Source organism: Pan troglodytes, chromosome 4, assembly GCF_028858775.2.
Source record: "Pan troglodytes isolate AG18354 chromosome 4, NHGRI_mPanTro3-v2.0_pri, whole genome shotgun sequence".
NCBI classification, from domain to species: domain Eukaryota; kingdom Metazoa; phylum Chordata; class Mammalia; order Primates; family Hominidae; genus Pan; species Pan troglodytes.
In genome coordinates this window covers 130,504,777-130,521,781 of record NC_072402.2, presented here as the reverse complement: position 1 = coordinate 130,521,781, position 17,005 = coordinate 130,504,777, and the positions used below count along the sequence as shown (strand labels likewise).

General features: G+C 51.1%; 2 protein-coding genes across 16 annotated transcripts in view; one reads left to right on the top strand and one right to left on the bottom strand.

Moving 5' to 3' along the window:
- SEPTIN8 (septin 8) overlaps positions 1-13,260 on the top strand; it is a 27,667-nt gene extending 14,407 nt beyond the window's left edge. For 5 of the 14 annotated variants that reach the window (XM_063811506.1, XM_063811511.1, XM_063811507.1 and 2 more), the window contains exons 5-10: positions 818-979; positions 1,567-1,663; positions 1,837-2,005; positions 2,199-2,331; positions 2,472-2,662; positions 11,888-13,260. In XM_063811506.1, coding sequence (XP_063667576.1) covers positions 818-979; positions 1,567-1,663; positions 1,837-2,005; positions 2,199-2,331; positions 2,472-2,662; positions 11,888-12,053 — 918 coding nt within the window. In that variant the 3' untranslated portion in view covers positions 12,054-13,260. Of the gene's footprint in view, positions 1-817; positions 980-1,566; positions 1,664-1,836; positions 2,006-2,198; positions 2,332-2,471; positions 2,663-5,236; positions 8,054-11,887 lie in introns of those variants that run through there. The other 9 variants (XM_063811509.1, XM_016953786.4, XM_003310809.6 and 6 more) reach the window with 3 other exon arrangements.
- CCNI2 (cyclin I family member 2) lies at positions 12,493-17,005 on the bottom strand. 2 transcript variants are annotated; one of them, XM_063811513.1, is made up of 4 exons: positions 16,157-17,005; positions 15,606-15,734; positions 14,659-14,733; positions 12,493-13,222 (listed from the first exon to the last, which is right to left on the bottom strand). In XM_063811513.1, exons 1-4 carry the CDS (start codon positions 16,583-16,585, stop codon positions 12,956-12,958), a joined length of 900 nt encoding a protein of 299 aa, XP_063667583.1. In that variant the 5' UTR covers positions 16,586-17,005; the 3' UTR covers positions 12,493-12,955. The 2 variants fall into 2 exon arrangements, with proteins under 2 accessions (XP_063667583.1, XP_063667582.1); XM_063811512.1 differs by having other exon boundaries at positions 15,606-15,737; positions 16,157-16,677.

Below are 17,005 nucleotides of genomic sequence, written 5' to 3'. Positions count from 1 at the left end.
GCAGCTGAATCATTCTCATTCTCAGCCCCTCCCGCTCCCGATAGTGTTTGTTCCCCTTCGCTCCAGGGAACCTCCCTTCCCATCTCAGCCTCTTCTCTGCTCATTTTCTATCTCTCAATTCCTAATTTCTAGCTCCTCCTTTCACTTCCCCCTTCCTCCCTGACATAAATGTCCTTTGGCTCCTTCTGAGCCCATCAGGGAGAGGAGAGTTAAGGCCCAGAAATGGGATGTGAATGAGGGGTGGGTACTGTAGGGGTAGAGAAGGGAGGCAGCTTCATGGGAAGGACTGGAAGTGCTGTGCATCTTGAAGGGCATGTGACCCCACATCCCTTGTCAGCTCTCACGTGACTGCCCTCCCATCTCAGGAGTTCATTTTTATTGTGAAAAACGGGATAGCCTGGGCCTGGGAGATTTTGGGATCTTCTTATGGCTACTGCTGATGGGTCCTTTTACCTGCTTAGTGGGAAGCATAGCCCCCCACCACTCCTTCTGTCAGGCCCCAGGCCAATTAGGACCTTCAAAGGATTCTGGGTCAAAGCTGGGTATGCCTAGGGGGACCAGTTTTGGGGCTGGATGGTGATTTGGGGGAACCAGGGCTGTAAGAAGCACTGCAGCCAATTGTTGAAACTCATCAGAATGGCCACAGGTGGCTGGGTTTGCACTATGGCTGCCCGTGGGAGTGGCTCCATCTCTCTGGCCTCCTTCCCCCTGCCCAGGGATATGGCCTGGGCATGGCTATCCATATCCTGGGCATGGCATGGGAACCACTGCTCAAAAGAGCCAACCAGCCTGCTGTCCCCTCCCCTGATCCTGGCAGGTGAACATTATTCCCATCATCGCCAAGGCTGACACCATCTCCAAGAGCGAGCTCCACAAGTTCAAGATCAAGATCATGGGCGAGTTGGTCAGCAACGGGGTCCAGATCTACCAGTTTCCCACGGATGACGAGGCTGTTGCAGAGATTAACGCAGTCATGAATGTGAGCGTTGGGCGAGGGCCTCAGGGCCCTGGGGCCAGAGGGCGAGGAGCCGGCACAGATCTGACACAGCCCCAGGAGACTCTTGTTCCCCAGGATTCCAGCCTTAGCTTCTCCAGGACAGAAGGGTGGGCATCTGGAGCTGGCCAGTCCTACATCTGTGGGCAGGGGACAGGAGGAATCTGATAGTGGGCCTACACTGGGGACCCCAGGTTTGGGTGTCATAAGATCTGGACTCATGGAGGAGCCTGGAAATGGAAGGAGTTGAGCAGGCTTAAGGGTTTGGGAACCTGGAAGGGAGCCAGGCTCACAGGTCCTTTCAGGAAGCTCTAATGGCCCCTGGGAGGCCCGAGTGCTGAAAGAACAGCTTGGAGAATCAGGAGCACCAGGGAGGGGGTTGAGGGTTCAGCCCACTCCCCTGTTTGGGGTTCTGGGACATTTCTCCAGAAGAGAGCCAGGAAGTAAGCATCTGGCCCTGGAGCCTTTGTTCAGGTCTGGCTGCCCCTCCCTAGGACCCAGGGGCAGGGAGGGAGAGTCTGCCATTAGTCTGTGTCAGCTCAGGGCTTATGCATACCCGGGCCCCTTTCCAGGCACATCTGCCCTTTGCCGTGGTGGGCAGCACCGAGGAGGTGAAGGTGGGGAACAAGCTGGTTCGAGCACGGCAGTACCCCTGGGGAGTGGTGCAGGGTGAGTGTGGACGGGAAATGCATCCTGGGGGTAGAACTGAGTTCCCTGGCCTGCCCTGCTGCCTGTAGTACCCTGTGCTGTTTCCTCCTCATGCCCACCTGCGTGCCTACCCTGACTCTGGAGTGTGCCCGCCTGCATGCCTGCCTGATACCCCACCGGCCCTCTGTTTTCAGTGGAGAATGAGAATCACTGCGACTTCGTGAAGCTGCGGGAGATGTTGATCCGGGTGAACATGGAAGACCTCCGCGAGCAGACCCACAGCCGGCACTACGAGCTCTACCGGCGCTGCAAGTTGGAGGAGATGGGCTTTCAGGACAGCGATGGTGACAGCCAGCCCTTCAGGTGACAGCCTGAGCCAGAGTGAGCCTGTCTTCACAGCTGTGGCCAGACACACCACCCTGGCATCTGTTCCCTGAGGGACCCCAGCATCCTCTTACCCCTCGTGCCCACATGATTCTACTTCTCTGGCTCTGCCCTGCCCTACCCTATTCCGTCATAATCCCATCCTTGGCCTCTCTTCTCTGGGTCTCCACAGCCTACAAGAGACATACGAGGCCAAGAGGAAGGAGTTCCTAAGTGAGCTGCAGAGGAAGGAGGAAGAGATGAGGCAGATGTTTGTCAACAAAGTGAAGGAGACAGAGCTGGAGCTGAAGGAGAAGGAAAGGGAGGTATGTGCCAGGCTGGGGGCTGGGATGGGGAAGCTGAGGGAGGGAAGGCCTGGCTGAGGGTAGAGGTGGGGGTGCCTTCCTGGCCCAGGCTCAAGCCCTCCTCTTGCTCCCCGCATCTTCTGCCCCCTTTCTGATGCCAGCTCCATGAGAAGTTTGAGCACCTGAAGCGGGTCCACCAGGAGGAGAAGCGCAAGGTGGAGGAAAAGCGCCGGGAACTGGAGGAGGAGACCAACGCCTTCAATCGCCGGAAGGCTGCGGTGGAGGCCCTGCAGTCGCAGGCCTTGCACGCCACCTCGCAGCAGCCCCTGAGGAAGGACAAGGACAAGAAGAAGTAGGTGGCAGGCCGTGCCTGCGCTGGCTCCTCTTGCTCCTGTGGGCTCTTGCTTTCGTTCTTGTCCCTCACTTCCCTTCTCGCTCTCTTGCTCGCCCTCTCTTACCCCTTTCCTGTTTGGTTTTCCCTCATCTTCAGTGGCTCTCCCCCCAGCTTTCTTGGTTGCCTTTCTTTTTCTTTCACTAGTGATCCAGTGTCTCGCCGTCTGGATTGCTCTGATACTCATGCAGTCTCACTTGCACAGGCAATCTTGTGCTCCCCCTCCCTCTCCCTTCTCCCTTCTTCTCTCCTCTTCCCCCTTCTTCCTCTTCCCCCAACTTTCTTGCTCACCCATTCGCTCTCCCATAGCCCCCTTGGCAGCTGTGGCCCTGTTGCAGCGTGGTGAAGGTGGGGCTGCATGGGCGAGGAGCAGCGTGGAGAGGGCGAAGCTGCAGGGCTCTGGGAATGCTGGGAATGGTCTTTCAGGCCAGGGGCAGGACAGGACCTGGGAATGTCAGCATCTCCAGCCAGATTCCAAAAGCCGTGGTGGTTTCTGCTTGGACAGCTGTGGCGCATCCCTCCTCAGTCTGTGGGGCAGTGGTGTGGAGCCCGTATTGGCTGGCAGGTGGTGATGGAGAACTGCGGGCACTCGCGCCAGCCAACACTGGCCTCCTGGAGACTGGTCACCACACAGCTGTTCTGAAGGGCCCGCAGGGCTTAAGGGAGGAAAGCGGCTTCCCACAGGGGCTCTGTGGGTTCTTTTGGGGAGAAGAGCTGCCCCTCAAGTAGAGGCTGGAGTTGTTCCTGCAGAGTGGAGAGAGGAGAGAAAGACTGGATGGCAGGGAGGCCTTTCCCAGCACCAAGAGTGCAGTCAACGGAGTAGTCAGGTGGGGACAACTCTGAGTCACTTCTCCCTGGCGATCTTCATAGCCTGTTTCCACACCCTTAGCTGGAGTCCAGATGTCCTGGCTTCTTGGGCTCACCCTCGCCCACCCACCTCATTCACAGCCATGCTATGTCACACTGTGGGGATCCCATCCATCCCTGCTTCTCCCTGCCCCGGCCTATCTTGGGTACCATCCTTCTCTTGCCAACCTAGGAACTAAGCAGGTGAACCCAAGCTGGCCGTCATTCTCGGGATCCATTTCCTCCTGGGATATTTGGGGATGTGTATGCCCAGGCCCTTCCTTCCTTGGTGGCAATGGAGCCTAGCCGTTAGGGCCATGAAGTGCATAGTTAGCTGTGGCCCTGGGCTGTTGCTTCTGGTGTTAGCCCTGCCCCCGCCTCACCCCCAATATGGCATTTCCTAACCACATGTGCACACACATGTGCACGCACACTGTCTTTCTGTCCTGTCCCATCTCACATACACAGTCTCAGGCACATATCTGCCAGCACACAGTACACACATGCACAGAGGCACACAAACACATACCAAGGAAAAAAAACTCAAAGGGCTTCTTGCTGGGGGAAACAGGGGGACAGAACCAGGTATTTCAGAACTGGTTGCCAAGTCTCACTCCTAAGGTCTGTCCTCTGCTTCAGGACAGACCCTCTTCCTTTTTGTAGTCTCTCTCATCCCGATGCCCAGTGGCCCCACCCCAGCTGACAGTGCTGGGACAGATGTGCCCCTGCCTGTCCCCAGGGAGGACCCCAGCCCCACACTCCCCTCAGCCATGAATTTCCCCTCTGCTCTGCGTTTGCCTCCAGTCCCGCTCCCACGCCCATCTTTTGTCTTGGTGAGCGTGGGGGCTCTGTGAGTTGGAACCTGTGTAGATTTCAAGCTGGCAACTCAGAAATCGGGATTTTCCTGGGACGGGGCGGGAGTCTGTGACCCAGGTACTGGCACCCAAAGTGACTTTGCCCTGCTTCCTGCCATCTTGTTAAAGAAAAGGTAGCCAGGATTCCCTAGGAAATAAGCTGTGGAGAAACCACTCAGCAACTGCAGACAGGGGTCTGTGGCCAGTTCAGGGTCTGAGGGCCGGTGAAGGTGGGTGCAGGCAGGCTGAAAGGACACCAGCACAGCCCTCGGGGTGGGGGCTTGTCACTGGTGTCTGGTCTCCCTGCTTTTCCCATGTGGCCTGGGCTCCATGATACGTTCTCCAGGCCTGGGCCTGGAAAACAGGTCTTTCCTGTTTTCTGGACCTGCTAGAAAGCTTCAGTCAGTTTGGTCCCTGGGAGAGAAAACGCTCTTCCCATGACGGCTCTGTGGAGGCCAGGAATGGGGTAGGTGGGTTGACTGGGAGTACTCCTTCCTGCCGCCCTGGTCAAGGGACTAGTGTGAGTCGGGAGTGCATTTTTGGAATGGGGGCAGGGGTGTTTTTCATGACCATTTATTTGAGTGGTTTTGATTGGTTATGCATACTCTTTAAATTTGAATCCAAATTTTTTGCAAAATTACTTCCCAATCAGATCTTGACCCTTAGCCTGGGACACCACAAACTGAGGTGAATTCTCTGCTTTGCTCGTCACAAATGCCAAACTGACTGCCCTTTCACGGTGTCCATCTTGCTGTCTTTTGCTTCTGTTTGATTTGGTCTGCATATCTTTTAATGTGTCTGTTTTTGTTTTGTTTGTTTTATTTTTATTTTTCAGTTAACGCACGCACAGACTTACATGTCAAGAGTGGACTTTAGACTTTCATGTGTTAAGTTGCTTGAGTTACACCTTGTGACCCTTCTCCCATAACATGGTGTGAGGACGGACTGGGAGCCGGTACAGACTCCAGTGTTTACAGCCTTGCTTTTCCCCAACCGACCCTGGCCCCAGGCTGCCCCGGGCCTGGCGGGCCACCCCTCTCTATGCAAACACGTAAAAGCCATGAATGCTGGAATCCAAAACTGACGAGGTTTATTTTTTTCAGAGCCAGTGGCTGGTCTTCCATTTACAGTGTCACTATTCCCTGACGGAGCTGTTATGTGCCGCTCTAGCGAAGGCCCCAGCCGGGATGCTAGGCCTAATTGTTCAGCGTGGAGATGGCAACTCACGTGGTGCCCTAGGTGCAGCTGCGTGGTCTGGTATACATGCTGCAAAATTCACCCAGTTCCCCTCATTTTAATTTTTCTAACCTACAGCTTAATTTTAATAACTTTAAAACACTTCTAAATATTTATTTTGGCACCAGCGTCAAGACAAATAATATCCTCTCCCATTATTTTCATAAGTAACACAGATTCCCTGATTTTTAAAAACTAAAAATACAGCTAAACCTTTCTTATGTATAAAGTATGCCTATCATATACAGGGAGAGGTGGGTAATAAACTTCCTGTAATGACAGTGTTTGGCATTTCTTTATGGATGGAATTGGAACATGAACAAGACCATGTCCAGCGTTTTTACTGTGAATGTAAATGGAACAGCAGCCCAAAGCTGTTGTCTGTGCCCCAGAGGTGCTACCTGTAGACAGGGACCAACTCCATGTGTGTGTGTTAAGTGTTTGACTCCAATTAAGACTCCCAAGCGAATCCTGCATATTCCAAATGTAAAGAGTACTCAGTGGGAAAAAGGTTGTTACCTCAAAGTCATTGCTTCTTTCCTGGCTGGGTCACAGGGTGAAGAGATGAAGGTGTCTGATGTATATAGACAATTAGGGAAAAATGAGCGGCAAAGGAGCTTTCCCCTTCAGCTGCACTCTAAAGGGGAACATTTTAAGGAAGTACTAGCAGCTTTGATTCTTCTGTGCTCCTGTTGGTTTACAAGCCACCAAGAATGTCAGTGTTGAGAATATGGCCTGGTAAAATGGGAGATGTAAAATGACTAAATGAAAGGAAGGGTAGTTTTAATGTTGAAGCACCGTGCTGGGCACTGGAGCTACCCAGAGGAATGCACAACGCTCCCCTCAAGGAGCTCACAGTATAGCCTACTCCCTGGCTGGAAGCCTCAGGAAGACGTGCTAATTTATTGTGGAATTGGTAGTTTGCTTTTCATGCCCCTGTCTTCCTTCTCATGACCATTTCCCCCTTTCTGTCTGGCTTGCATTATTGATTTCCAGGACCAAGTCCTGGCTTCCTCCTGCCTTCCTGAGATGATGTTCTGCTCAGGGAGAAGCGGAGGGGTGAGCTGTGTGTGTCCACCGAGGCACGGCCAGGAAGAGGCAGCCTTTACCTGTGAGGGGCTCCATGCTCCAGCAGCAGAGCAGGTTCTAGTGACAATTCAACTTTTTATGCTATGACCAGGGGTGGATCTAAATTTTATGGGGCTGAAAGCTTGAATTATTTAGAAAGACTTCTTTAAGAAAAACAACGTTAATATAAAATTAGGTACAGGGTCTTGGAAGGGGCCCTGAAGATTAAGCTTCCTTAGCGTCACAATAAGTCCATATCTGGTTGCAATTGAAAACTGATGCTTCAGTGAGGGTATCTAAAAAGGTAAACTGGCACATCCAGGGCAAATGTGGGCTGCCAGTGGCTCATCTCTAGGGTAATTTTATGTCTGAAAGTGTATGCAGTTGGGTCAGAGCATGACCTTTAAGATAGCCTCTCTCAGCTAACATATTTATGAAGATGAGGCCTGGTGACCCAGCAGGTTCATTGGATACATAAGAAATGAGAATTCCTGGTTCATGGGCCAACCTAGGACTCTGGAGTATGCAGACTTGGCCATTCGTCCATTGTGGCCTGCGGGTCGCACCCCGGGCATACTGAAAGGCCATACTCGTGGCTGGCTGCCTGCGGGCCTAAGCCTTCCCAGGATCTTCAGGGACACTTGACAGACTTGTGTTTTCTGGTCTGAGCTGCCTCCATAGGTCCCTCCAGCAAGCCTCACTGCACCTCTCCCCTGCTGTTTGTGTTTGGAATTTTGTCTTCTTTAGCTGAAACCAAATTAAACCTTGGTGCATAAAGTGGGCTTAAAACTTGCCACTGTTTAGTAAGTTAGCCCCCATAGAATGTGACCCTGTCTGCAGAGTCTCATTTACCCCTCTTTTTCTCATTGTCATTTGTTGGCGTTATTAGGGCTGTCTTACAGGATCATGTTGGCATTTACTATCATGTCTTTCATAAACCATGTTTGTTTGAGATAGAAGAATCACCATATAATTTGTTGCCCAAACTGGGACTATTGAGAGAGAAAGGGGATGCTATTAATTACACCAGATCAAAAGGCATAAACCAGACCTGTCCCAGGCCAATGTGGAAATATGGTCTTTCTAGTTGTGGGTACCCTGATCTAGGTGGTTTGTAATTGTGCATACTGACTGCATATGTTTGTGTATGTGTAAATGTGGGCTCCGTTAAGTGGGGCTCATGGATACGAGGCCCGAGGAAGTGTGGCTTGCTAGTCTGTTACGTTAACATGCTTTTCTAAAATTGCTTCACGTGTTAATTCATTTACTCCTGCATTCATTGACTGTTTTTGTTCTTTTCCATTCACTTTGTACTTATTTTTTTCATTAAATTTTGCATTTATTTTGAGTTTTTGTGGTGTCTTTTTTGGGCAGTAGCTTTTCTGATTTAACAAGTTTCCTGAGCCCATTAATCTGCTACAACTGTGGTAAAATACAGCTTGTCTGTTCTTTGAATTTTGTGGAGGTTGATCGACTTCTGTAGGAATTGTTTTAATAGGAAACCCTGCTACAGGCATCTGTGAAAGGCTCTTGCATAGGTGGGGGATGGAGGGAAGAGTCACAGGAAAGTTACAGGAAGGTAAAGGGGCAGCCTGTGGTCCACGAATCTTTATTGGTTAACTGGGTGCAGGACATGAGAAAAGGGGCACCTGCCCTTGAGGAGTGTTCCTCCTTAGCAAAAAGGCTTGCCATGGGACTACTAATATTCGAGTGCCAGGACTGCTCGGAACCACATTACATGCATTAACTCCTCTAATCCTCATCCTAATCCTATGATTAGGGACCATTCATCCCCATTTTATAGCTGAAGCACAGAGGTTTAAGTAATTACCCAAGGTTACATGGCAAGTAACTGGAGAAGTTGAGATTTGAACGCTGGTAGTCTGTACCCTTAAATCCTGAGCTACACCTGCTCCTTGGCATCTCAATGGAATGATGGAAGAGTAGTGAAAGTGTGGCTAGTGTTAAAGTACGCAGCCTGATGGTGTGGGCTGGTGGACCTGAGACTGTTTTTTAGAGGTAGAAAGCCCTAGGGGACAGGCAAAAGTGGCTGAGGAAGAGCAGACTGGTGAAAAGAAGTGATAAAAAGTACGTGGGTTTGTTTTTTAAGGAGCTTTCTCCATTGAGCACTAGGTAGGTTTGGGAAGACCAAAATGAGAAAATGGGGACCCCTGCAGGGAGAGTGGTATGAACACATCCCTAATGCAGGCATAGCTCAGCTCTACTTGTGGGAAGGCAGGCAGCAGGGAGGCAAAGTAAAGTATTCACCAAGTTTTGAAGGACAGAGACTCTCCAGGAAGCCAGGGGGAGGAGGGCCTCCTAGGTGGTGGAAACATCATCAAATGACTTGGCTCATTCATTTCAGGGAAGTACTGTTTGGACAAGTTTAAGACAGGTCTATGATGCTCCCCCTGCCCTGTTCCTCCCTGAGCCCACCTACCTTTCTTTCTGCTATAGCATCTGCCTCTGAGCTTTTTCCATCTCCATTTTCTTCAGCCTCATTCCTTCACCAATCCCTGCCTTTCAATAGGTGGGGTCAAAAGGAAAATGGATTGTATCCATATTTCTCCCAGAGAAATGTTTCCCAATCTCTGAGTTGAGGTGGGATAGGAGTTCCTAATGTCAGAAAAGAATATTAGAGGGAAGTAGGATGGGACCTGGGGCCCCACAGCAAGCTTGAAAAGCACATAAGATTTTTAAAAATCCACGAGTGGGACTTCGGCAATACAAAAGTGAGCTTCCCTATAGAAGAGTTCTATCATTTATAGAAAGCCAGAGCAGAAGGTTGTCTCTTACCCCAGTCCTAGGACTCACATGTCTACCCTCTGCTTTCTCCAAGAGGTTTGAGCTGGATCAGCTCTCAGAATCTAGCTCACATCCATAGCCACCTGGTTAAGCAGCAGATGTCTTCCAGCAGTTCCCCTAAAGCCTGGGATGCCTAAACTGGTATGAGCCCTCAGGATGTCCTTCTGCCTCATGCACTGTGGTCCCACTTACACTGGAAGGAAGGAGGCAGAGGGCACTCATGGCCACCACTGGAAGCTGTGAGCAGCATGGCCTCAGCATCTCCATCTGTAAAATGGGTTCTGGACTAGAGGAGAGTTCTTGATATGACCTAGGAGATAGTGTTCCAAATGTATCTGACTCTCGCAAGGCTAAATGCATGGTAGCTCAAAATAAGACTCATACAGGATCGGAAGCAATTAAAGTGTAATTTTAACGAAAGCACCAACAAGCAAAAGTGTGTCAAGAAAAAATACAGATGTATACTAACTCTATAATATAGACAATTATAGTATATCTGGCCCTTGACCACTTTGCACCTAGTAAATCTTTCCCCTCCCACCCCATGGCTTAGCACATTTACACAAACACACCAAAAAAAAAAAAAAAAAAAAAAAGAAAACCATAGTTCACAGTGGAAGACTTCACAAACCACCTCTGAATGTGTGGCTCAGTCATTCATACCCCCAACACAACTTACACAGCCCCAGCTGGCATCTTTGTCAGCTGCACTCCCCTGCTTAGAGAATGGCTCTGTGGTAGCACAGCATGAGAGAGGCAGCCGGCTCCTCCTCCTGGCAGCACTGTGGTTGGAGCAGGCTTGGCCTCAGAACCTGCTCATCCCAACAGAAAGCATTCAGAGCTGTGCCTCCCATCACAGGTGTTAGCCTATAATACCCATTCATTAGCACAAAATCCCTCTAGTTAAACTAATAACTGAAACCACTTTGCTCAAGAGTAACAAAGGAAAGATATGCCTAAATCTTGCTCAAGTTACATTAAACAAAGCATACTTTATAATCCAGTCCTTGTAAAGGGAAGACATAAGTCATAGCCATGGTTGGGTAAATGCATCTGCAGAGACTGTCCCATGTGAGGAGTGGCAGGCAGGGTAGTTGGGACTGGAAGCACCACATATGTGTTTGGGATAAGCCTGGGAAGTTGGAAGGACCTGGCCAGCTCTGGCAGGTAGAGCAGCAAGAACTGGTCAGAACTAGCCCCAGCCCTTCAGCCCTGAGCCAGGCCTGCCTCTTGGTTTCATATTCCAGCGCTCCCAGGGGCCAATGCCAACCCTTGCTGGAGAAGGAAGGTAAAACAAGCTGCCATTTGAACATTCATTCATACTCCCTGGCTTCAGGCCCAGAGGAGAAAAAGGGAAGACAGGGTCATGGTCTATCAGACCACCCTGACCTCTACTGACCTCAGCCTGCCTTTCCCCTCTCCCCTTTATTTTTTTTTCCAAGGGCTCAGTTGGGAACTTTTTCTCAGTTGCTCTTCCAGAGCCACCTTCCCTTTTTACAGGATTCATAACAAGCCAAAGAACTCATGGTAGTCCAAGCAAGGAGGTTTCACATTATGCTCTGAAAGCCCCGGGGTGGAGGCAGAGGGGCTAGTTGGCAGGTGACACAAAGTTGTCTGTGCGGGAGGATGACTGAAAACTTCTCAGTTGCTGCGTTACAAGTTCCTTGCAGCAGCTGTACTGCATATCACCAACCTGTATTAGAATAGAGTGGCCATCTTCAAGCAGAACCATCATACATTCTAAGAAATTGGCAATTGAGTGCCAAAATGTTAGCATGAAGCAAGTTCAGGAAGGTCCAACCACCCAACTAAGGACCACTAATCCTACCATCTCAGGGACATCCATTTCCAACCTCAGTAAAGTTGTCATTAGTCTAACTATGCATTCCATCCTAACCTATCTGTTCTGAGGGATTCTGACACACCCCTCTCCCCCTTGTGCCCCCACAATGCTTGCCTCATGGTACCCCTGTACCTGGTACCACACACTCATACAAAGGAGAGGTGAAGGAGTTTAGAATTTATGCTCCTCAGTATTAAGCTCAGGGTTGCTTCCTCCTAAGCCAGACATACCCCTGACTCCCCACAGTCCTCTTGGCTACAAGGGCTCCCATTGAGATAAAGATTCTCTCACTCTCAGAGACCACCCCCATTGGTCCAGTGAAGGGAACACATGTCCCATCTCAAGTGCATAGAGCATGACCAAGTGTGGAAAGCCTAGCCTTTGGGCAGACTCTTTCCAGGGTTATGGCCAGAACATTTTCCAGAGGCTGCAAGGGCAAAGGGTACCCCTTTGGGGTCAGAGTGCATCAGCTAAAGGGGCAAAACACAGAGCCTGGTCTGGGGCAAAGTTGATGTCTACCTGTGCTTTCTTTAGCAGATCAGATATAGGAGCACACCAGCCGGGCATGAGCCTCTCCAGCTCTAAGGTGATGATGACCAAGGCCAGTGTGGAGCCCTTGAACTGCAGCAGCTGGTGGCCCGCCATACAGTGCTGCAGCTGCCTGGTCAGGGATGCGACGTGGAGGGAAGGATTCCTCTGAGGCAGCAGCTCCAACACATGGGGCCAGCTCAGGACCACCAGGGCATGGAACTGGAGACCATGGTTTTTAATGTTAGAACAGAAAACCCCATACTTTTCCTATATCAATGACCAAAAGTGCAAACAATTCAAATTTCCATCAGGGAACATCAAATGTTGCCCAACCCTTTTCATTCCTATCCATGGCTCCGTAAGGGGCTTGAGGCTTAATGCCCATCCTGTGGCCAAGCTGAGCTTCCACTCCGGGACAAAAAAAAAAAAAAAAAAAAAAAAAGTCTGCTTTGTGACATCATCGTTATGAGCGGAAAGTACCTAGATGACAATGTTTCCATTCTAAAAAATAGAAACATACTATTCAAGACCAAGGTAGCAGAAAAGTTACTTGTATCTGCTTATCATAAGACGAAACTCTGCAACTTGGCAACGGTGGCCAGTTTTCATAATGAAACAGTCTTTAGTAATTTAATCTTCATGCTTCATAACAAACCAAAACCCCATGAGATTTCCACATTGCATAATTTTGCCTTACTAACAGAATCATATCCTTAAGGATGACCATCATTCCCCCAACTAAAACAAATACAAACTAATGTATGATATTTTTTTAAGTGCCAGATCAATATGGTCTAAAGCTTCAATAAGGATTGTGTGTAGGTGAATAAAGACAGCTAAGTGAATGTGTGTAAAGTGTAGCAAAAGCAGACAGATATTTATGTACAGTATTCATAGAATGGAAAGTTAAATATTTTTGCAGTGTGTATTTAAAAGAGAAACTCACCATAATAGTGCCGTCTAAAAATCTTTGTAAAGTTAATTTAATGTCCTTTAGAAGTGGGAGTCTGGTGGAACTGTGTTGGATTTAAGATACCTTTTCACTCTTCCGTATGTCATGAGCCTTGTGGGTCACCTCACTGTGGTGCATGTGCAAGGGCGTGTGCACGCCTGTGCTTTGCCATCCCATGTTGTAAACAGCTGTTCCAAAGGCACACACGAGTTTAGGGTAGACTCTGTAAACACCTCCTTACTCACTATAGTCAAGAAGTCCAGCGGCGTCCCAATATAGAGGTCCCAGTGCAGTCTGTCCAGAATAGCCAGCTCCATCCTCAGCAGCTCATTCGGGGAATAGTCAGAGCCATAGTGCTTTGTGAAGTCTTTTACTTGTGGAATAAACTGTAAAAAGAAAATAAAGAGGCCAAAGCCCTACATCATGTCATAGTAGCTTTTGTTTTCTTACCCATGGGGACTGGGCATTCATGACCTTAGTGGAGTTGTCTTCCTGTGGCCTGCCACAGAAAATGCTTCTGAAAGAAATACTAAACCAGATCTTGGCTATCTGTCAAATCCTCAGGTAGTTATGTAGTGAACATCACATGGTCCCCCTCTGAAACCGGGTCTTGATCCCCCAGCTGCATGCTAGCTCATACCCAAAGGTGCTTTGGAGGCTGGGGCTGTGCCATCTCCCCTGTTCAGCTGCAAGAACTCACCCCAAGCTTTCCAGGAGCCATGGGTTCTGCCTCTCCCTATTCCTGATCCCTACCATGGGTACTGGGCATAGAGAAAAAAAACTATGCTTTTGAGCTTCCTAGTCTGTACCAGACACATTGATAAAACCTCCTATGGGTTTTTTAGCATCACAACTGCAAACACATTTCCTTCAACCTTGATTGAAGGTGGTTCAGTTCTGGAAAAACTATGGCTTTCCCCACAGAGGGACTAATGAGGCTTGTCTATGAGTAAACATTCGAGTACCAAGTACATTAAAGGCTTGATCCTATGTTTTTAGATAAACAGAAGTATTACTATAACCTCCAGAAAAAGGGTCACTTGATTTTTAGTTGGACAAAAGCAACTTGGGCATTAATTCTATTCTCATAAACAGGAGTTTAAAACATTTTTATTGAAGGTTTGGAACTGGACACACAACTTCTTCCCTGCCTCCTCAGACCCAGAGATCAGCTAAGGGTGACCCCTGTGGCAATGGCAGTGATTTCACCATCCCCAAACTGGGAGAAGTTGGAGGGAGGTAGGAAAGCTTGGAAAGGGTATTAGGAGGTGATCTCCTCCTGAACAGATGCCACAGTGAAATTCAGCCATCCAGCCATGCCTGAAATGCTCATGGGCCCCTTGTACTTTACCCCCAGCACATGGCCCTCCTGTCCCTCTCAGGGGTCCCAGAGTTCCCAAGGACCAGCTTCATTGACACAGCCAAGTCCTCAAGTCTCAAGCAGCTTTCTTAGACATAATTGCTTGGGGTGGAATGTTAAGTCACATGGTTTGGGAGGCCTTTTTCCTTGCTCAACAGCAGATGCCCCTGTTTAGAGAGAGGTAGCATCTGTCATCAACCAGTGAGGCCAGATGTATCTGTCAAGAGTTCAGGTCTCTAGGTTTGGTGGGCCAGGACAGTTCAGCTGCTCTACTTGTTCATTTGTGGGGTCTCAAAGCCTGACAAGCCAATGGAAGGGATAGCAGAGATGCTGGCAAGTTGGTGACTTTTCCAAAACATCCACCATATCTAAGGGCACAGACCTATCAGGAAACTGGAGTCCTCCAATGTTACACCCCTATACCTCAAGTGCAGCCCAGTGTGGACTTCCAAGGATGCATACCTCCTCTTCTTCATTAACTTTTGCAGCAAGCCTCAAGGAAGTAATTGTGGCGCAATGCAGGTATTTCTCTTTTACCTGCAGTATGGAACAAACACATTTGAGCAGAATATGAATGCCAGAAACAAACTGAAAAGCATCTGTGTTTGTTTTCTTTTATATACTTTTTTGACATGGAGTCTCACTCTGTTGCCCAGGCTGGAGTGCAGTGGCATGATCTTGGCTCACTGCAACCTCCACCTCCTGATTTTGAGCGATTCTCCTGTCACAGCCTCCTGAGTAGCTAGGACTATAGGGGCGGGCCACCACACCTGGCTAATTTTTGTATTTTTAATAGAGACAGGGTTTCACCATGCTGGCCAGGATGGTCTCCAACTCCTGACCTCAAGTGATCCACACCCCTTGGCCTCCCAAATTGCTGGGATTACAGGCGTGAGCCATTGCACCCAGCCGTTTGTTTTAATAAGCTTTTTTTCCCCATTTTTAAAAGGCTCAATTTCTCCACAAGACAGAATGTTAGTGCCGTTTTTAGATCTGACCAACGAAGATGCTCCTGATTTCAGAACTGCAGATGACTGGGCAGTATTCCTTCATTTCGGGACTGACTGGAGGTGGGAAATATGGCACCTTCTCAGGGAACCCAGTCTCATCCTAGCCTCAAGCTGCCCTCGACAGGTTGAGACAAGCACATCCTACCTCATTACACAGGAAGCCCTTTCCCAGCTAGGTCCTCTCACGCTCCCCAAGTCCAATCCTGATGACCACATGACCCTGAGACAGCCAGTGTAGGATGTGGAGAGGTTCCAACACCAGCTCTTCCACTCGGAGCAAGTTAGTTTATACACCTTGGTTTTGAGCATCTGGAAACTCTCACCTCTCAAGCAGGAATGGGGAGCAAAGGTTAGTTTCTTCTCTCACCATCTGCCACCGTCCCTCAGAGGCCTCCCTACCTTCACTGAAATCAGGAGGCGGCCGAAGATGGTGAGGGCCAGGTTAAAAGTGGACTGGGAGAAGTAAAAGGTGTTCTGAAGCCGCAGGAGCCACAACACGACTTCCTCGAAGGCGTCGCAGATTTCATCCTGCTAGGAAGAAGAGCAGGTGGGGCGAGGAAGGTCGCTAGCGGCCACTCCTGGTCCCCCAGCAGCAGGAGCCTCCTGCTTAAGGTGCGGGGGGTGGGGCAGTGAGAAGTCCCTTCCCCCGCATGCCCGCTGGGAGCAAGCGCCCCCCGGCGCAGCAGCTCACCCATCACCCCCACCCCTCGCGCCCGCTTTTCGTCGTAGGCTGAGTTCCTTGATTCAAACAGGCCCTCTTCCGAAGGCCCTGCTAGCAAGACGCCCTCCTAGAGAGAAGCTGGTGGATCTAGCCTCGTGCCTCTCGTGAGGGGCCACACCTGGGGAAGGGCCCGGCCTCCAGTTGCAGAACACCCCAGCGCGGGTGCAGGTGGAGGCTACATCGGCCTGCCGTGCACGCGCGAGGAGGGCCACGCGGCAGCGACGGGTACCTGGGGTTTGCCGCCCCGCCACAGGCGCGCCTCGCGGTCCTGGGCCAGCTGCAAGTGGCAGAGCAGCCGGCGCTCGTCCAGGTCGCCTTCCAGGTTGCGCGGCTTGCGGGACTGTGGAGCCGGCCGCGGAGCTTGCTCTGCGGCGGCGGCGGGGACCGGGTCTGCGGTTTTCCCGGCTGGCGCCGTACCGCGCCGGGGCCGCACGGGGACTGCTGCGGACGCCGCGTGGAGGGAGGCCGCTCCGGGCTGGCGGGTCCCAGGGCACCTGCTCCGGTTGCTCCGGGGCAGAGGGGCCTCCCCCGGAGACGGCGGGAGAGGAACGCCCAGGGCTGTTTCCTCCAGACCGGCGCCGGGACGCCCGCCTGGGCTCTGGACGGCGCTGACCTCTGAGCTCGACGGCTGCGGCGGGAGCTGAGCCCCCGAGGCCATGTCGTGAGCGGGATCCTAAGTCTGAGTTGCCGCTTACCCCGGCATTTTATAACCCAGCTCCCGGAACACTGCAGCCTGGAGCGCCGCCGGGGGAGGTGGGGAGGCGGGCACGGCGGGCCCCACCCACAACGCTCGCGGTGGAGCTACCTCTGGCGCACCGGGCCGCGCCTCGCCTCCTGGGCACTCGCCCCGCGGGTGGGCGGCGCGCACCCAGGATGCGGCAGGACTGGGCGCGCACAGGCGGGTGGCGGACCCCCCCCCCCTTCCCTCCATCCCCGCTGCTGCCTAGCGCACGCCTCTTCCCCCCTGCCGGCCGTGCTCCCTGAGCAGAGCCCCCAGCCAGGGGTGGGGCGGCTGGAGACTGCGCCCGCCTTGGGCCAGGACTCCCGGACACAGACCCTGGGTCTTACCTCACATTAC